Genomic DNA, 20,878 nt, shown 5'->3' with positions numbered 1-20,878 from the left:
AGGTCTTTAATCCATCTGGAGTTTATTTTTGTGTATGGTGTTAAGGAGTGTTCTAATTTCATTCTTTTGCATGTAGCTGACCAATTTTCCCAGCACCACTTATTGAAGAAGCTGCCTTTTCTCCATTGTAATCCTTGCCTCCTTTGTCATAGATTAGTTGACCGTAGTTTATCTCTGGGCTTTCTATCCTGTTGCACTGATCTATATTTCTGTTTTTGTGCCAGTACCATACTGTCTTGATCACTGTAGCCTTGTTATATAGCCCGATTCCACCAACTCCGTCTTTCCTTCTCAAGATTGCTTTGGCTATTTGGGGTCTTTTGCATTTCCATACAAATTGTAAAATTTCTTGTTCTAGTTCTGTGAAAAATGCCATTGGTAATTTGATTGGGATTGCATTGAATCTGTAAATTGCTTTGGGTAGTATAGTCATTTTCACAGTGTTGATTATTCCAGTCCAAGAACATGGTATGTCCCTCCATCTGTTTGTGTCATCTGATTTCTTTCATTAGTGTCTTATAGTTTTCTGAGTACAGGTCTTTTACCTCTCTGATCTTTCATTGTCAGTGTATAGAAATGCAAGAGATTTCTGTGTGTTAATTTTGTATCCTGCAACTTTACCAAATTCATTGATTAGCTTAAGTAGTTTCCTGGTGGCATCTTTAGGATTTTCTATGTACAGTATCGTATCATCTGCAAACAGTGACAGTTTTACTTCTTCTTTTCCAATTGGATTCCTTTTATTTCATTTTCTTCTCTGATTGCTGTAGCAAGGACTTCTAAAACTATGTTGAGTAGTAGTGGCAAGAGTGGACATCCTTGTCTTGTTCCTGATGTATGAGCCCTTTAATGTGTTGTTGAATTCTGTTGGCTAGTATTTTGTTGAGGATTTTTGCATCTAAATTCATCAGTGATATTGGTCTGTAATTTTCTTTTTTTGTAGTATCTTTGTCTGGTTTTGGTATCAGGGTGATGGTGGCCTCATAGAATAAGTTTAGGAGTGTTCCTTCCTCTGCAATTTTTTGGGAGAGTTTGAGAAGGATGGGCATTAGCTCTTCTCTAAATGTTTGATAAAATTCACCTGTGAATCCATCTGGTCTTGGACTTTTGTTTGTTGGGAGATTTTTAATCAGAGTTTCAATTTCATTACTTGTGATTGGTCTGTTCATATTTTCTATGTCTTCCTGATTCAGTCTTGGAAGGTTATACCTTTTTAAGAATCTGTCCATTTCCTTCAGGTTGTCCATTTTATTGGCATATAGTTGTTTGTAGTAGTCTCTTATGGTGCTTTTTATTTCTGCGGTGTCTATTGTAACTTCTCCTGTTTCATTTCTAATTTTATTGATTTGAGTCCTCTCCCTCTTTTTCTTGATGAGTCTTACTAGAGGTTTATCAATTTTATTTATCTTCTCAAAGAACCAGCTTTTAGTTTTATTGATTTTTGCTATTGTTTTCTTTGTTTCTCTTTCATTTATTTCTGCTCTGATCTTTATGATTTCTCTCCGTCTACTCACTTTGGGATTTGTTTGCTCTTCTTTCTCTAGTTTCTTTAGGTGTGAGGTTAGATTGTTTATTTGGGATTTTTCTTGTTTCTTGAGGTAGGATTGTATTGCCATAAACTTCCCTCTTAGAACTGCCTTTGCTGCATCCCATAGGTTTTGGATCATTGTGTTTTCATTGTCATTTGTCTCTAGGTATTTTTTGATTTCGTCTTTGATTTCTTTAGTGATCTCTTGGTTATTTAGTAGCGTATTGTTTAGCCTCCATGTGTTTGTGTTTTTTACAGTTTTTTTCCTGTAATTGATTTCTAATCTCATAGCGTTGTGGTCGGAAAAGATGCTTGATACGATTTCAATTTTCTTGAATTTACCAAAGCTTGATTTATGACCCAAAATGTGATGTATCCTGGAAAATGTTCCATGTGCACTTGAGAAGAAACGTGTAATCTGCTGTTTTTGGATGTAATGTCCTATAGATATCTATTAAATCAAGCTGATTTATGGTGTCATTTAAAGTTTGTGTTTCCTTATTAATTTTCTGTGTGGTTGATCTGTCCATTGGTGTAAGTGGGGTGTTAAAGTCCCCCACTATGATTGTGTTACTTTTGATTTCCTCTTTCATAGTTGTTAGCGTTTGCCTTATGTATTGAGGTTCTCCTATATTGGGTGCATATATATTTATAATTGTTATCTCTTCTTCTTGGATTGATCCCTTGATCTTAATGTTGTGTCCTTTCTTGTGTCTTGTAATATTTTTTATTTTAAAATCTATTTTATCTGATATGAGTATCACTACTCCCGCTTTCTTTTGATTTCCATTTGCATGGAATATCTCTTTCCATTCCCTCACTTTCAGCCTGTGTGTGTCCCTAGGTGCAAAGTGGGTCTTATGTAGACCGCATATATATGGGTCTTGTTTTTGTATCCATTCAGCCAGTCTGTGTCTTTTGGTTGGAATATTTAGTCCATTTACATTCAAGGTAATTATTGATATATATGCTCCTATTACCATTTTCTTAATTGTTTTGTTTTTGTAGGTCCTTTTCTTCTCTTACGTTTCCTGCTTAGAGAAGTTCCTTTAGCATTTGTTGTAGGGCTGGGTTGGTGGTGCTGAATTCTCTTAGCTGTTGCTTGTCTGTAAAGCTTTTGATTTCTCTGTCAAATCTGAATGAGATCTTTGCTGGGTAGAGTATTCTAGGTTGTAGGTTCTTCCCTTTCATCACTTGAAATATATCATGCCACTCCCTTCTGGTGTGCAGAGTTTCTGCTGAGAAATCAGCTGTTACCCTTATGGGAGTTCCTTGTATGTTATTTGTCGTTTTTCCCTTGTTGCTTTTAATAAGTTTTCTCTGTCTTTAATTTTTGTCAATTTGACTACTATATTTCTTGGCATGTTTCTCCTTGGGTTTATCCTGCCTGGGATTGTCTATGCTTCCTGGACTTGGGTAGCAATTTCCTTTCCCATGTTAGGGAAGTTTTCAACTATAATCTCTTCCAGTATTTTCTCAGGTCCTTTCTCTCTCTCTGTTTTCCTTCTGGGACCCCTATAATGCGAATGTTGGTGCATTTAACATTGTCCCAGAGCTCTCTTAGTCTGTCTTCAGTTCTTTTCATTCTTTTTTCTTTATTCTTTTCTGCATCAGTGATTATCACCATTTTGTCTTCCAGGTCACTTATTCGCCCTTCTGCCTCAGTTCATCTGCTGTTGGTTCCTTCTAGTGTATTTTTCATTTCAGTTATTGTGTTGCATATCTGTTTGTTTATTCTGTAATTCTTCTAGGTCTTTGGTAAACTTTTCTTGCAACTTTTCGATCTTTGCATCCAGTCTTTTTTCAAAGTTCTGGACCATCTGCACCATCATTATTCTGAATTCTTTTTCTGGAAGGGTGCCTATCTCCTCTTCATTTAGTTTTTCCGGGATTTTATCTTGTCCCTTCACCTGGTAGAAAGTCCTCTGCCTTTTCATTTTCTCTGTCTTTCTGTGGCTGTGGTTTTCAGTTCCACAAGATGAAATACTGCAGATACTGCTGTCTGCCCTCTTGTGGAGGAAGCTGTCTAGGAGGCTCGTGGGTGCTTCCTGATGGGAGGAACTGATGGTGGGTTGGGCTAGGTGGGTGGAGCTTGGTAAAACTTTAATCCAATTTGGTGGGCAGAGCTCAGTGACACTTTAATCTGCTTGTCTGCCAGTGGGTGGGGCTGTGTTCACACCTCGTTGGTTGTTTGCCCTGAGGCTACCCAGCACTGGAGCTTATAGGCTCTTTGATGGGGCTAATGGCAGATTCTGGGAGGGCTCATGCCAATGAGCCTTCCCAGAACCCCTGCCACCAGTGCCCCCGCCTCCTTGGTGAGCCACAGCCACCCCCCCACCTCCACAGGCAACCCCCAACACCAGCAGGTAGGTTTGGTTCAGTCTCCTATGGGGTCACTGCTCTTTCCCCCTGGGTCCTGGTGAGCACACTTTTTTGTGTGCCCTCCAAGAGTGGAATCTCTGTTTCCCCCAGTCCTGTGGAGGTCCTGCAGTCAAATCCCGCTGGCTTTCAAAGTCTGATTCTCTGGGGAATCCTCCTCCTGTTGCTGGACTCCAAGGTTGGGAAGCCTGACGTGGGGCTCAGAACCCTCACTTTAGTGGGTGGACTTCTGCAGTATAACTGTTCTCCAGTTTGTGAGTCACCCACCCAGCATTTATGGGATTTGATTTTAACACAGTTGTGCCCCTCCTACCATCTCATTGTGGCTTCTCCTTTGTCTCTGGATGTGGGGTGTCTTTTTGTTGAGTTCCAGTGTCTTCCTGTCAATGATTGTTCAGCAGTTAGTTGTAATTCCAGTGCTCTTGCGAGAGGGAGTGAGTGCACATCCTCCTACTCCATCATCTTGATTCCTCCCTCCCCTTATGTTTAGCTTTTACATTTGAAATAGGAAAAAGATTAGAACAGTGATTGCATTTATAGGAAATAGTTCAAATTGCTGTTATCTTTATTATGCTATTATTGCATTAATATAACTTCTAACACCTTGACTGCTTCTGAAAGCTTATAGAAGCTAAAGTTGTAAAAGTCCTCTGTGTGTCCAAGAATTCATGTTAGATTTTAAAGTCATTTTGGTTTGATCTCAGACTGTTTGCTATCACCTGGATTTGCTGAGGAAATGTCTGGCACTGGGATGAAGGCAGGGATTTGAATCTGCAAGTTCTTTAAAACTAGTCATTTTTCTCGTGGTTTTTGTTTGTCTTTGTTTTTCATCTTTTTAATCCTGCTTTGTGGTGATTTTTTTTTCTAGAATTCAAAACTTTAAAATAACTCAAAATTTTTACCATAATGTTTATCTAAATTCAAGGGTTACTATCCAAAAATGCTAAAACTCTGAAGTTAGGAAAAGTTGAAGTTGAGAAACTTAGGATGTGGGGAAGGGAAGGATCAGGCCCTACAAAGCATGTTTTAAGTACGCTTTACATTCACTGCAGTCACACAAGACAGGACTCATTAATAGAGGAAATATGTGTCATTTTGCAGAAAATAAATTAGCAGTAATTCTCTCATTCCATGGTCCCTACCCTATTTCACTCCCTAGAAATCCTCCCCTACTTCTGTGATGCTAAATAAATTCTCGTTTGGCTTTGCTCTAGGTTCTTAGCACCCTAGGTGTATTTGTATTTAATACCTATTCCAGTGTTCAGGCTGCTCAGATTTTATAATTCAGATTTCCTGGCTTTTGTTTCCCATCTTGATTCCAGGGACTCAGAATAACTTGAAGGCTTAAAATGAAAACGTAATACTCAGTTTCTGTTGCTCCACATCCTCATCGGCATTTGATGCTGTCAGTATTCTAGATTTGGGCCATTCTCATTGCTATGTAGTGACAGCTCATTCTTGTTTTAATTGGCATTTCCCTGATGACATACAATGCGGAAGATCTCTTCATATGCTCATTTGCCATCTGTATATCTTCTTTGGTGAGGTGTTTGTTAAGATCTTTGGCCCATTTTTTGAACGAGTTGTTTGTTTTCTTATTGTTTAGTCTCATGTTGTTTTTAGAGTAAATTGTGTTAATAGTAGGTTATCAGAAAGAACACTGGACTGAAAAATTAAAACAAGGATCTCATTCAAAAAAAAAAAAGTAATACTCTCTATATAGGTTAATGTGCACACACATACACAACAGAAAATGCATGTGTACAATTAATTGTGTCTTTATAATTTGTATTGATAGGCAAACTGTGGACAAGAAGTATGAAGGTTGCTTACAACATTCTGCATAAATTAGGTACAAAACAAGAACCTATGGTGCGACCTGGAGATAGGGTAAGTGCAATTTAAATTATCGTGTCTGCAAGACATGTGCTCTGAGGTGGAGAAGACACCCGCTGTTTTAAAGTTGCAAAGTTCAGTGCCTCCTAACACTTATACTACTAACTCAGGCCTTCTTCACAGTTGCTGTGAACCAGGAGCAGTTACTCAGCAGGGTTGATCTTCAGAGTAACTCAGTGAGCTTAACTGTAGTGGTTTTCACTTCTTATCCATGAGGACGCTAGGACTTGAGAGGGTAAGGATCATATCAGATGAAGGCACATACCTGGAAAGTGGTGTATCCAGTGCTCATATCCATTTCTGTCCATCTCCAAAACCTGTGTTCCTAACCCCTGACATACCTGGTCTGCTAGTTTGAAATGCATTTGCACTGTCTCCCTAAGTAGGCAGGATAGTTGTGTTTAGAACTTTTTATATTAGTCAGCGGTATCAACAGTCCTGGCAGCAAGCTGCTGGTATGTTCCTTTTCTAGTGTTAAATTTCTTGATACAGGCTACTGCCTTTCACTGAAAAGCACAATTTTATTTTTACTGCAATCTGCCAAGTTACTGAGAACAGACATTAGTATTTCGTTTTTAATGTTACACCCAGAGCAGTTAATAATCTTGCCCAAGCTTTATACCCTGATAAAGATATATAGGGCTAGGTGTAGAACCCAGTTTTCTTGGCTTAAATGGAACGATTTTTTCCCATATGTTGTTGTGTACCTTAGATGCCCAAAGACTGCGTTATCCCACCTACACCCAAAGGACTCCAAATGAAGTTTATAAAAGTATTGTTGTAGAGCACCATAAACCAACAAGAATACAAGCTATGATTTACTTAAGAGATATTATAACATGGGCCCATTATGGGGAATTTTTAATAAGATTGCTCCAGCCCCAGCATTCTGTGGTATGCTGTGATTCTTTCCAATTAATGAACAAGTTTGACCTCTAGCTTTTAAATTATAGGTCTCACACTTCCTTATTACAGGTCTCACACTTCCTTATTATAAAACTTACTGTAAAGCTGTAGTAATCAAAACAGTGTGGTATTAACACAAAGACAGATATAGACCAAAGGAATAGTATAAAAAACCCAGAAATAAATCCTTACTTGTAGGGTCAAGTGCTAAGACATTAAGTGGGGGAAAGGAGAGCTTACTCAACAAATGGTGCTGGGAAATTTGGATATCCATGAGCAAAAGCCCAAAATTGAACCTTTATACCATACATTTAAAAATTAACTTAAAATGGATTAAAGACCTAAACTCTTAGAATAAAACATGGGGGAAATGTTTCATGACGTTGGATTTAGCAATGATCTCTTGGATGTGGCACCAGAAGCACAGGGAACAAAAAAATTGATAAATTGTATTTCATCAAAATTAAAAACTTCTGTGCACCAAAGGACACTGTCAAGAGTGAAAAGGAAACATACAGAATGGGAAAAAATGTTTACAAATCATATATCTGATAAAAGATTAGTATCCAGAATATTTGAAAAACTTCAACAACTCAACAACAACCAAAAAAAATAGTCTAAAAAACAGGCAAAGAACTTGAATAGAACTTTTTCTAGGAAAGATTTACAAATAGCCAAATAAGCCCATGCTCAGCATCACTAATCATTAGGGAAATGTACATCAAAACCACATGAGATACCACTTCACACTCATTAGGATGGCTGCTATCTAAGACATAAAATAATAGGTGATGGCAAGAATGTGAAGACTTTGGAACCGTTGTTCATTGCTGGTAGGAATGTTCAGTGGTGTAGCCACTGTGGAAAGCAGTACTATGGTGGTTCTTTAAAAAATTAAACAATGTTTAATCCAATAATTCCACTTCAATTTCAAAAGAATTGAAACCAAGGACTTGAACAGGTATATCTACACCAATGTTCATGGGAGCACTATTCACAAAAACCAGAAGGTGGAAGCAACTCAAGCATCCATGGTCGGGTGAATGGATAAACGGAGAGTGGTATATTCATATGATGTAATATTATTCATCCTTAAAAAGGAAGGAAATTCTGACACATTCTGCAACATGGATGGAGCTTGAGGACGTTATGCTCAGTGAAATAAGCCAGTCACAAAAGGACAAATATTGCATGGTTCCATTTATATGGGGTACTTAGAGTACTTAATTCCTAGAGACAGAAGAAAGATGGTTACCAGGGGCTATGGGAAGGGGGAAATGGGGAGTATTGTTTAATGGGGACAGAGTTACAGTTTAGGAAAATGAAAATGTTCTGGAAATGGATGATTGATGATGGTTTTACAACAATGTGAATGTACTTAATGCCACTGAACTGTACACTTGAAAATGGTGAAGATGGTAAACTTTGCTGTATTTATTTTATCACAATAAAAAAGTCTGTTGTAATATAATATCTCCCTTTTCTATAATTTGGTTGGTAGTCTTAGCAGAGTAGTTTTTTTAAAAGTCTTTGGCCTTCAGGTTCTTGAAGTTCCTTTATAATAACAATTACAAAATAAACCATCTCTGTTCAGTAAGGTGTCAGTAGGAATGTGGGGGGCAAGTTATGATGGAGGGTGGTTTGACTTGTGTGGAGGGGGACTACTTTTCTAAATTATTGCTTTAAACAGTATTCATATGGCTGACATCTGGCATGTGCATATAAGTACTTATTAAATAAGTATATGTGACTGAAGCATTCAATTGATAATAACCTGTCACACTAAACAGGATTCTTTACTTCTTTGAAAATAATTTTCAATTAAATATAATTTTCTGACGGTGATGAACAGTCTGTCCTTAGCATAAAAATTATAAGATGCTTATCATTTGGGTGACCCCATTAATGCGCTTTGGGGAGTACCTACTTGGGCTTTGACAAGGCTTTTTTGTGTCTTAGCTAAATAGGGTTTCAGGATATGGTAGTGGGAGCTGTGGGATAGGCAAAGATGCATCACACGTGAAGCCTCCCTTCAGGGAGCTTGCAGTGTTAAAAATAATAATAATAATAATAAAGACATTGACAACTGGCTGTCTGCAAATTGGAAAATGGTACAGGTTCCCAAAATAGGTGGTGAGAGATACAGCTGAACTGTTTGGGAAGGACCGTGTTCTCATTTGGGGAGCTTCTGGAGACTGAGAAGCCTTCTTGGGGAGAAAAAGCAAGCCTGTGGCTCTTGGTCAGGTTCTAGGATGGAGTGTGTGGAAAGGTGGGGGGTGGAGGTTCTATGGTGTGCAGACAGGACAAGCCGGGTGCTGGGGCAGCAGGGCTGGCGCAGGAAGACCAGCAGAGGAGAGTGGAGAAAGGGGGTGGTCTGCTGATGCCTGTTACACTCTGTACATAGTGACATGTGATGAAATATCAGGGAGTACATGGGGAATTGAAGGAAGAGAAGCCATGTAGGTTTATGAAAGTGCAGCATCTGTATATTTGTACAGTACTCCACCGGAATCCCTGTGCAGTCACCAGAAAACAGGACTTAGGACTGATTGCAATTTAAAAGGAAAATTTGGTGAGAATGATATAAATACAGTCTTCTCTTCCATAAAACAAATTTTTTAAAAATTCAGTTTTGATTCTAAAAGAGCCTTTAAGTATTCGACCGTTCTCTATTTGTTACTTTTATATTTTTGAGAGCATGTAATGTACAATTTTATATTCGGCTTTTATTTACTTTACATTAATATAATGTTTCATCCTGTTTTACCCCAGCTCTGCAAGGTTATAAAATATGGTATTATTAGCATGAACTTCAGTGATGAAGCTCTGGAAATTTTGAATCCTGGATCAAGTTGCCCTTCCTTCAGAGCTGGGGTAGAGCCAAACCAGAAGCTCCTCTTAGAAATACTTTGTCCACAGTGGAAGCAGCACCTTCTTTCTCTTGCTTCTGTGCTCATGAGGATGCCTGTGTGCAGAATAGGTATTCTAGGAGGACTCACAAGTCAGGATTCAACTAGTCTTCTGTGAGTGGGTATGGCCGTTAGCTTTGGGTGGAACTTGAACATCTGCATTTTCTTAACGCCCTTTGTTTTGGTTCAGGGAGAGCAGTCTTGCAGCAGAAGCTTTGCAGACGTTTGATTGAATACCGTTGCTTTGCCAGCTCCATATCTGAAAACAGATGCTGTCTACTCAGGCCACCAGGTGAAGGCAGGACACCTGAGGCCATGCATGCCTCGGATTGTTTTGAAATGATTTTATGTTCACATGCAGAAGCATGCATAGAAATCCCTTTATTCCTCCTTCGGAGTCCTACTAATAGTAGCCTGGCATCTGTCTGGGTGCGTGGGAACAAAATAAGGATTAATGTCTAATCAACAGTTGTTTCACAGGGTTTCTTAAAACTCTTCAGTACTTCAGAATGGCTTTCATTGGCCTTATGGTTTCATTTGTCCCTCATTTGTCTGATCTTAGGAAAGTGCAGGAAGGCCTTACAGAAGGGCGATCTTCACATGGCCCCAGACTTAATTTTATCTCTATCCACTATCCTGCGTTGCTAACAGGGCCACATTTAAGACACAGCCTGCTCCATCCTCAGCTGTCATCTGAGTCCTTTATGCCAACTTGCTTACTTAGATATTGAGGTAGCTAGGATGTCTTATCCAACTGTTCATGACAAAGTTAATAACTTCTTGTTAGGGCATTTTTAAAGGAAAAAATGGGTTACATTGCTGAATGAGGTAATACAAAAATCAAATACATCTGCTAACTCCAGGGATTTATGTGCTTAATTATCAGCAAGGAAGAGCAGTGCTGATGCTACAGCAACACGTGGGGGAGCTCGTGTTAAAGTGGAAGCAGAGTCCTGCAGAGCTCAGTGGGGACCCAGAAATGGGACCGCCTGTTGCATCCTGAAGGTGGCTTCTAGAGCTAGGGTAGGAAGGGCTGCTCCAGAAGGAGCCCCGGGCAGCAGGAGAGCAAGCAGATCGACATTGCGTTAGCTCGCCGCAGGTGCTAACCCGAGCGCCAGGTGAATGTGAATGGGATGACGTATTCATCAAACGCTAGGTGCCAACAGAAAAGAAAAGCATGACAAGTTTACGTACAACGTTAATGCACTAATAAAAATAAAATATTATATCAAGAAGTCTTTACACTGGGACTTCTCTGGTGGCACAGTGGTTAAGAGTCTGCCTGTCAATGCAGGGGACACAGGTTCAAGCCCTGGTCTGGGAGGATCCCACATGCCATGGAGCAGCTAAGCTTGGGTGCCACAACTACTGAGCCTGCACTCTAGAGCCTGCAAGCCACAACTGCTGAGCCCACATGCTGCAACTGCTGAAGCCCGCACACATAGAGCCTGTGCTCCACAACAGGAGAAGCCACCTCAATGAGAAGCCTGCACACCACAATGAAGAGTAGTCCCTGCTCGCCCCAACTGGAGAAAGCCCACGTGCAGCAACGGAGACCCAACGCAGCCAAAAATTAAAAAAAAAAATTAAAAAAAGTATTTGCATCAAATGTAGGAGTTGATACTATGAAATATGTTTAAAGTTCATTCAGATTTTAGGGGAAATGTCAAAACACTAGCAGATAAATAGGCAAAGGAAATGAAACAGCTCTTAGGAGGGCAAATAATTATAAGCCACCTGATGGGAAATTGTTCTTCATTAAGATTCCCTTAAGGACTATGAGGAAATGCTTGAAAAATCATACTATCCATTATTTGGTTATTTGGATAGTAGTTTAAATTTACCTTTTAGAACTCCATGGTTATTCGGCTCCTGGTTCTTCAGAGGCTGAGCTGGAGAGGTGATGGGCGGCAGGATGTGCGCAGGCAGGTGTTCACGGAAGCCTCCCCTGTGAGGACAGAAAGCCAGATGCCGCAGGTGCAGCCGGCGGTTGCCTTTCACGGCTGCCTGCTGTGTGTAGACATGGTGTGAGCTCTTGCACACATTCTCTCATTTGACCTTTACTACGCTAGGAAGTAGGTTCTACGAGTGTTCTCGATTTTCAGGTAAGCAAACCAAGGCTGGGGAAGCTTCAGCCAAGCTGGGATCAGAGTCGAGTCAGCGGTGAGCCCGGCACCTTAGGGAGGAAACACACAGCGTTCAGTCACGATGGTGGAGGCTGCGTGGAAGTACTAGGTCGCACTTCAGAGCCCAGTGAGAATAGTGAGAGACAAGTAGTCTGTGCACTGTGGTTTCATTTGTGCACACATGTGCCGATGGGGGAGATGACGGGTAGGCGGCAAGGGTCGCTGCATCATGGTGCGGTGTCAGAGGTGCTGCGGATAACCTGTTTGCCTTCCAGGTGAGGCGAAGGAAAAGTGTCTGATAACTCATTAAAACACGTCTTACTAAAATGCATTTTTAAGTACAGCGTCCGAAGTCTTTCTAGCAGCATCGTGTGAGCGGTTAATGCCTCTCTCTCTGTGTCGGTCCAGGTGGCGCTGGTGTTCCCCAACAATGACCCTGCTGCCTCCATGGTGGCTTTCTACGGCTGCCTGCTGGCCGAGGTTGTGCCTGTGCCCATCGAGGTGCCCCTCACGAGAAAGGTAAAGAACGTGTCTTTCTGTTCACACCGGTCGGCTGCGAACGTCAGCTCTGCTGCACTGGCAGATTCTGTCATGGATCAGAATGTGCAGACGGCCGTCTTTAAGAGCTTTCATCTCTGCGGGAAGTGGATCTGGAAGCACAGGGCAGTGTGCCTGGTCTCTCAGGCTCTGTGCGGTTTGTCACTGGCTGTCCCAGCCCAGGGAGCAGCACTGACGCAGCAGCTCTGCCCAGCGGCTGGACCGAATGGCTACCCCAAGGTGGCAGCTACCCCGAGGTGGCAGCTACCCCAAGGTGGCGGCTTCTGTGCATTGAGCGGGTGATCCGCCAGCACAGCAGGTGTTCCAGCATCTTGTTCCTCAGTGGAAATCTGCGTGAATGATAATTCTTCACTTGTTTTTATTACAGGGATGGCAGTTGTTGCATTTGTTCAGGTGTTTGGACATTATTAAGTTCCAGGTTCACCTACAATTTGCCAGATCTTATTCTGTGGTTAGAATAAATAACGAATCTTGCTGTTACAGTTGTAGTGTAGTGCGGAGTCAGAATCCCACCCAGCATTGTGTGTGTAGGATTGACTGTCTTCTCGCACATCTGACCTGCGGGACTGGGAAGGCAGAGGGAGGAGGCTGTGCTGGGGTTGACCCTGGTGGTCCCCCAAGAGGGGCTCTGCTACTGTGGGAGGAGGTGGAGCCGGCGGCTGTGGGGGTGCTTGTGTTACGTGTCGTGCCCTTGGGCCGCACCCTGGATTCTCCTGGCCATCAGTTAGTACATCATCATGAGCAAACTTGTGGGGTGACTCTCCCAGCTCCAAAAGGCTAGAGTTTCCATATGCCCGGGCTCAGCGTTTCCAGAGAATCTTCCAGCTGTCTTTGTGGCTACTCTGATATGCAAATGGGGAAATGCGTCAAGGCCTGTTCATGGTGCGTGGGTACCTTTGAAACTGCTCCTTGGGTCGGAAGGAGAGAACATGGGGTTCCTTTAGAAAAAGGTCAGGGAATGGTTGCTGTTTCCGTTTCCTGGGTACAAGATCTGAGTACAAGTTTCCCTCCTTGGCCTCCTGCAGGTGGCCCTGGAAGGGGCATGAGCCCTGTAGCCCCTGACATCAGAGCCCCCTCCAGTGGCCTGAGGAGAATGCTGATTTCTGCGAGGGTTTGCCTCCATCATTCTTGGTGTACGATACACATCCCATAAAGTGCTTCCTCATCTCCCTGAGCCCTGTGACCTTCACAACTGACGAGACACACGGAAGGGTTTGAGCATTTACTGAGCAAGTAGCCACATTCTCCTGTGTGATTCTTTGGCACTGTGACTAACCTGGAAAGGCACTCAGGGAATGTGTGATGCTCCTGTTTAATTGGTATCTAATTCAGTGGGTTGAGGTCCTGTGGAAATAGAAAACCCTCTGAATTCTCTAACCAGTAGCACCGGGGTGATAATTTGGAGGCATTGGGAGGCTAACGTGTGAAGACACTGCCTCTGCATTAGCACTGCACGGAGAGGACCCCAGAACATTTGTTGTTGTGGGTATGAGTAGCAGTTACTGTTTACTCTTCACAAATAGAATTTAGATTTGTCTGCTTTACGTCTGTAGCCTGGCATCTTCCAGACCAGGGTTGGTTTGTGGAGGAAGATCATCTAAACGAAGAGGCACCTGCCTCTGCTGTTTCCTGACCGGGCGCTGCTGCGCGGAGCCGGGGTGTCTCACCTGCGCCTCCTGGGTCTTCCGGGACCTGACTGCCGGCCGGCCTGGGCATCCAGGGCCAGGACCTGCCCGGTGGCTCTGCCTCGCCCACCTCCCAGGCCCACTCCAGCACTCGTGTTGTCACCGTGGACGTCAGCACAGGAAGCCTCTCTCAGAAGAAAAAGCTGAGGCTCCTTCCTGGCCCTCTATCTGGGTTTCAGAACATAGTGTTCATTCTTAGAAACGTTTCCTTATTTTTAAATAAAGGAATCCGCTGGCTCGGCTGCCCAGCAGGGGTCAGGTGCGCCCCGGAGCGTAGGTGATGACGCTTGTGAACCCTCCATCCACCAGTCCTGTGCGTGCTGATCTTGTCTTAAAATAAAGGGCCTAATGAGAACCAAAGTTTCCAAATTTTGAGTGTTGCTTGGCCTCACTGAGCTATTTAGTCCCATGTTGCATTTATTTATTCTCTGTTCTAGTTCTTGGGATGAGGGGAGAAGGCTCATTTTGCACTTGAAGAGTTCATAGTAGGAGAAATGGGTGTCCCTCTGATGGTTTGGCCATGGAGTGGGCAGGGGCAAGAGGGGGGCCTCCAGAAGTTTGTACCATGGTGGGCGGACCTGGGCAGTGGTTGTCCTCCTCGGCCTCTTGGGGCGGCTGAGCTGGCGTGTGAAGGCCAGATGGCAGCAGGGCAGACCCGTGGGCCAGCGGAAGGCGCTGAGCCGCATTTCCCTCTGCCCGTGTGGGAAGTAGCAAGGCTGTAGCGGGGGTGGAATTGTGCGTATGCCAAGTGCCATAGGACCAGAGACCAAGTGGGTCCTGGAGGCCACAGGAGTCTAGCCGGGCAGGGCCTGGCCCGGCCCATCAGCACTTGCCTCTGGGCTCAGAGGGGGCTCGCTGCCCTGTACCAATGCAAACTGTTCTCAGGATTCTAGCGCACAACCCACTTGTTTGCTGTAACCAAGGTTTAGCTGTCCTGTTAAAGTAAACTGACTCTGGAGGGAAAAGCATTAACGTCTTGTCATAGTTACAGCCTCACGTGAACCAGCACATGGCCCTTCCCTCGGGAGTGCGTTTTGCTGGAGGAAATCAGAGGGCGTCGGGGGGGAGGGGAGGGCAATGGGGCAGCCCTAGGGTGACACCCACCCTGCCTTAAGTGTTTGTGAGTGGAAGGATGTACCCCACGTTGGGGATTTGTTTTAAAATACTCCAGTCTGCATGTGTGCATGTGCGCTTGTGTGTGAAGTGAGAGATGAGACCAGATTTGCCAAGGCTGATAATTGTTGGATGTCAGGAACATAGGGTTTCTTTCTCCTTTTCTATGTATCTTTGTGTGTGCTTGGAAATTTCCAGTATAAAAAGTTAAAAATTAATTGGCAAAAAAAGAATGCATTAATGACAAGTTTCTCTTAGTACTGATAGGAAAATTCCTTGTGTCAGATTTCTTTGATGCACCTGGTTGCATGACCGTAATAATCCTTAGACTAACAGATCTGCAGCCTGTCTTGTGTTGACTCTGCAGAGTGCTGCATCTAGACTCCCTCCTCCGTTGTGTCTTTACATTATCATCTTACCTGCTGAGGCAGCTGAGAAGCCCGTAGTTTGGGCGGGTGAGCTTTGAATCAGGAAAAGCACCAGCTAGCGGTTGCAGGGCCACAAATGCAGACCAGGTCCGTGAGAGAGGCTTTCCGTGAAATCACCTCACGTTTCCTAGGGAGGGGGTCCTTCTCTTGGGTGTGGCTGGTGCTTTCTGACTGGGAGACCGAGACGGGACTGAGGTAGCGGATGGTCGACTGCCACATGCGCTTGAGAAGTGACTGCCAGAGACCGTGGGCGTGGAGAGACTGCAGGAAAGTGGCATGATTCGTCAGCTCTCTATGTTGGAGAAAGATTGAAAGTGAGGGAAAGGTTTGAACTAAGATGTGGTCCAGCTTTTCTTGTGCAGCAAAAGAGAGTCATTTGTGAGATTTTGTGGTCCTTGACAGCTCAACTCTACAGAGGGAGGGCCTCCGAACCCAGGTGCAGGCCAGAAGCAGCCGTTTCAGGGAAAGGCGCTCAGGAAACATGGGAGGCGGTGTCAGGGCCCGAGCGCTCCTGCCGGCAGGGCAGTGGCTCGCGTGACTCCTGAGTAGCTTCCTGTGGAACCTTTCTGGACAGTGGGGTGAGGCATCCTTTCCCCAGGCCCAGGAGAGATGGCCCATGGAAAGCACGGATGGCTCTGCCCGAGGCTCTGGGGTCAAGCTGGGTTTAATTTCAGGGATCCTGGTGCATGAAGGAGACACTCGGGGCACTCTGAGAGCAGGTGGCAGGCTCTCATCTCAGCCCAGTGGGGTGCACAGGCCGGGCTGTTTCCGCCAAGCTGGCTTTTGACTGGACCTCTCAGTAGGGGTTTTCAGACCAAGAAGATGAGGGAGTCGCAGGCATGGAAGCTGAATGTCACGGCAACCACGGATCCTGGTTCCTGTTACTTTCTACCCTTCCTCTGTATTTTAGGGTCTCTAGGAGCAGATGTTAGGAAGATGGCCCAGGGCACAGTGAGCCTGGCCGGTCTGGCAGTTGTCCCTGGTGCTCCTTCTCCTGAGCCATTCCGGGCCTGTCTGTAGGCGGTCCCAGTAAGTTCACGCTCATAAAGAACTGCCCTCCTGTCCCTGAACCTGGCTTCAGAACCTGTCTCCCTGCCCCTTTACCTGGTCACAACTTTTGGTGATGTGATATCCAAATTCACGTTGAAGTGACTGATTATAATTCTCCTTGGAAAAGCACTGCTTGAAGGAAAAGTCCCGCAAGGGTCCCCGAAACTGGAAGGTCCCTGTCCTCCAAGCACCAGGCCTCCTCCCCCTTCTCGGGGCTGCAAGGGCGTCGGGAGGGTGGCTGTGCGCGATGCCGCGTAGAGAGACACGGCTTTTAAATCCACAGTGAGGAGTAGGAACTAGGCGCTTGTATGATGTCACTCTGAGATGTCGGTGCTGCTGATCTTACTGGGGTGAGGACGTCGTCTCGTGGGAAGGACGGAGGTACCCACCTCACAGCAGCCCTGACATTCCTTCTAGGAGTGCCAGCTCCTTCACGGCTTTGTTTCCTGAGTCGTGGCTGGAGAGGTGGTGGGAATAGGGAATGCGAGCTGAACTGGCCGGCCTGGAGGCTGGGCGGTCAGGGTGGTGGCGCCCGGGCTGCCCTCCCGCAGCATCTGTGCCCAAGCCCTGCCGGCTGGTCCATGTGGTGGTGCCCTCGCTCCATGCGACGGCGTGGGCGTTTCTGTGGTCAGCATGGGTGTCCAGTCCACCACGCCAGATGTGATCGAAGGCCTCCTGGGGTCACTGTGCTGAGTGCAGAGACGTGTTCTCAGACCCTCCCTGTGTCCCGTGGTTGTGGTCTTGTGCAGCCGGAGGGGAACAGCACGAGGCCCCCTGAGCGCAGCAGGCGCCGGCTCCCTGTGTGCGTCCCACACGGCCGCCGAGGAGATGGCGCAGATGACCCGACTGTGGCCAGACGAGTGCCCTGTTCAAGGTCCAGCAGCTGGCAAGTGGCTGCCTGGGGTTTGACCCCAGCTGTGCAGATGTCAGCCCATGCCCTCTCTGGTCGAACCTCTGTTCGGGGAGTTGGTGCCACCCCAGGGCCCGAGGGTAGACCGTGTTTTCTTAGGAGAGCGGCCATCACCTCTGCATGTGACCCTTCTCTCCTTGCTGTGTCTCCCAGGACGCAGGAAGCCAGCAGATCGGGTTCCTGCTTGGAAGCTGTGGGGTGACTGTAGCCTTGACGAGCGACGCTTGCCACAAAGGGCTGCCGAAGAGCCCGACGGGGGAGATCCCGCAGTTCAAAGGTGAGCCTCCGTGCCGGGCAGGGAGGACGTGCTACGTGGCATCCATGCCAACATGTGTCCACACATGCGGCCTCGGATAGCAGCCTGCGTGTGGCGCTCTCTCAGTACAGGAGGCTCATGGCGCCTTAGCCATGGCCTCAGACTTGATCGAAACACCAGAGGTTTGGTCGGGCGTGTGCTGCTGTGAAGCGTGCCACCAACAGAAGGGTGATGTCACACCTGTCTTCTGGGTGAGGCTTGCCTGAAAGAAATTTGTCCTTTATTTCCAAGGTTGGCCAAAGCTATTATGGTTTGTCACAGAGTCAAAGCATCTCTCTAAACCTCCTCGAGATTGGTTCCCGCACATTAAGGATGCTAATAACGACACTGCGTATATCGAGGTGAGTCGCTGGGTCTGGATGAGGTTGGGGGACTGAGTGACACACCCTGTGACCCTTACACAGCTCAGGGTCAGCAGTGGGTGTGGGCCTGGAGCGCTGCCCGTATCTCGGCACCTTCTCGTTGCAGTACAAGACGTGCAAGGACGGGAGCGTGCTTGGGGTGACCGTGACGAGGGTCGCGCTTCTGACCCACTGCCAGGCCCTCACACAGGCGTGTGGCTACACAGAAGGTATGGGGGGCCCCGACCCAGCCCCCAGCCCTGCGAGATGCATGTTGTCCCCACTGGTTGCGCAGAGTCGTGCGGCTCCACCGAAGGTCCATTTGTTGGATTGTTTCGTTGGCATCTTAGTCTTCTGGGGCAGCGAAACAGACCCCGCAGGCTGGGGCTTAAGCAACAGGCTCTGATGTCTCACAGTCTAGAGGCTGCGGCCCGAGATCCGGCCGAAGGCTTGCTTCCTGATGAGACTCCCTTCCTGGCCTGCAGACGGCACCTTCTGGCTGTGTCCTCACACGGCCTCTGTGCTTCTGAGGACACCGGTCCTTTTGGATCAGGCCCCACCCTATGAGCTCATTTTACCTTAATGATCTCCTCAGAGCCCCATCTCCAAACACAGTCGTATTTGGGCTTAGGGCTTCAGTGTAGGAATTTGGGAGAAAACAGCTCAGGCCATAGCAGATAGTTGACTCCATTGGTGTGTGTTCATCGCTGGCTGCACATTAGAACCTCGCTGGGGGCTTTAAAAAAGTGCCCATGCTACAGCGCACCTCTCTCCTAGCAACTGTGTTGGATTCTGGGGCTGCGTTTCACAGTCAGAGGGTTGGTTTCCATGATGTGCTTTCTTTGCCCTGTTTGGGGTGGTCCTGGGGGCACAGAGCTAGGGTGACTGGAGGTAACGGCTGACAGCGCTGACAGGCACCTGGAAGGAGGGTCAGACCACATACCCACAGCCCCTCCACTGGAGTGTCTACCATCAGGTTCCCGTGCTGGCCACGCCACGGGCACCCACCACGCTGGCGTCTCTTCCCAGTACCCAGGTGTCTGTCATGAGCCATGGATGAGACACTTTTCTCCTTTTGCTGTCCTCATTCTCCTTCTGTCTCTCCCAATCTGTCTGGAAACCTCCCTTTTTAAGGACAGTTCACTTGTCTCGTGGAGATGTTCCACTGATGTTCAGTCCCTGGACGAGTTTCCCAGACGTTTTCACACGTGGAAACACGTCACCTCTAATGATCACCACCCTTTTGGTCAGTGTTTTCAGTTTTAGTTCCAAGTTATCTCACGACCTCATGACCTCTATTCCTTGCCCTAATTTCCTGAAGGTCCAGGGCCACCACTCTTATGGGGGGGTGGGGAAGATAGATACTTGCTCCCTGATTCTCCACTTTAAAAAGTCTTGCATGAAGTAGAATATAGGCTGTGTATTTTGAACGTCGCTTTTTGAAAGGGGGTGAGGCCCTTGGTACTGAAGCTTTGCCGAGCATTCTGGTGGCCAGTTTGCTAGAAATCACCTCTTCCTATAAGTACACAGCATTTCCCTCTCTTGGGAGAATACGTGATAGAAATGAAAAGACTCTTTTAAGAAAGAAAAAGGCAGGGATGGGTAAACCAAATATACAAAAGGAGACGAAATAAGGCGTTTTAAGTGATGATGTGAAGGGCTATTGCTGTTGTGTCAGAATACTCATCCGGAAAACTTTCCAGGCAGGCCAGCATTTTAAACGGGTCTGATTGGAGGCTTCAGCATTTCTGCAAAGGCAGTGAAATGGTATTTTTCTAAGACCCATTACTTCCCACTGATGTGATGTTGGATTTTCTTTGTCCTTTGGTCTGTGACCATCTTTCGTTAAAATCTTTGACTTTTATTTGTATAGCTGAAACAATTGTGAATGTGTTGGATTTCAAGAAAGACGTTGGGCTCTGGCATGGAATCCTAACAGTAAGTGTGACACCGCTTGCTCTGCAGGGTCCTGTGTAACTTTGAATATACTCAGTGTCGGGATTGGAATCCTACCTGTGTACACGGAGGCTTGGGTATAACGCGGGCCTCCTCCCACATTGTGAAGAAGCCTTAGGTTGTCAGCTCACGTAACTGGCAGAGGCTCAGCACACCAGTGGGTTGGGAGCTGCCTGCCTGCACCGGGGGCCCACGCTCTGAGGCTGCAGCTGTGAGAGAGAGCAGCTTGTCTGGGCTCAGGGAAGTGCAGGATCTTCCTTCCTGCACTTGGCATTTCAGATTGTGCAGAAATGTTGACATCTTCCATTTGGGTCACTTTCCCCACACATCCAATTTGGCTACAACATTCTTATTTTTTATTTCTGTGAATCATTGTTTAATGAACATTTTGGGAATTCTGCTGCATGGGGAGAAGTACTTTGAGATTTCCCCTTGGCCGGAAATTCAGCACGAGTTGCAGAGAATGCATGCCTCATTTTTGTTAAGTTCCACTTGAGAGGTGATGACCATTCAAGCTGTAGGCACTTTTAATAGAGGAATAACCTTAGTATTTGAGATTTGCTTAGCACTTAAGAAATATGTGTAGCATCACTGCTTAGAATCTCCCTATGTCTGTTTCGTATGTGATGATGTCCACTCACCCATTTTTCTAAGTTTCTTATGCTGAAACTTTACATCTTTTCTGAAGCAAAAAATTCTAGTAGTTTTACATGAGTGATAGGAACATAACTATAGAAAGTGGGATTTGTTATTTGTTGATAAACCAGAATTTATTAG

General features: G+C 45.6%; 1 protein-coding gene across 5 annotated transcripts in view; it reads left to right on the top strand.

Moving 5' to 3' along the window:
• Nucleotides 1–20,878, top strand: part of DIP2C (disco interacting protein 2 homolog C) — a 368,761-nt gene that overhangs the window by 237,645 nt on the left and 110,238 nt on the right. For all 5 annotated transcript variants that reach the window (XM_057730681.1, XM_057730680.1, XM_057730679.1 and 2 more), the window contains 6 exons: nucleotides 5,706–5,797; nucleotides 12,153–12,263; nucleotides 17,642–17,765; nucleotides 18,036–18,145; nucleotides 18,273–18,375; nucleotides 20,019–20,083. In XM_057730681.1, the coding sequence (XP_057586664.1) occupies nucleotides 5,706–5,797; nucleotides 12,153–12,263; nucleotides 17,642–17,765; nucleotides 18,036–18,145; nucleotides 18,273–18,375; nucleotides 20,019–20,083 (605 nt within the window). The remainder of the gene's footprint in view (nucleotides 1–5,705; nucleotides 5,798–12,152; nucleotides 12,264–17,641; nucleotides 17,766–18,035; nucleotides 18,146–18,272; nucleotides 18,376–20,018; nucleotides 20,084–20,878) is intronic.

This window comes from Hippopotamus amphibius, chromosome 4 (assembly GCF_030028045.1).
Source record: "Hippopotamus amphibius kiboko isolate mHipAmp2 chromosome 4, mHipAmp2.hap2, whole genome shotgun sequence".
NCBI classification, from domain to species: Eukaryota; Metazoa; Chordata; class Mammalia; order Artiodactyla; family Hippopotamidae; genus Hippopotamus; species Hippopotamus amphibius.
Note: the sequence above shows the minus strand (reverse complement) of the source record. Positions and strands in the feature narration are given on the sequence as shown.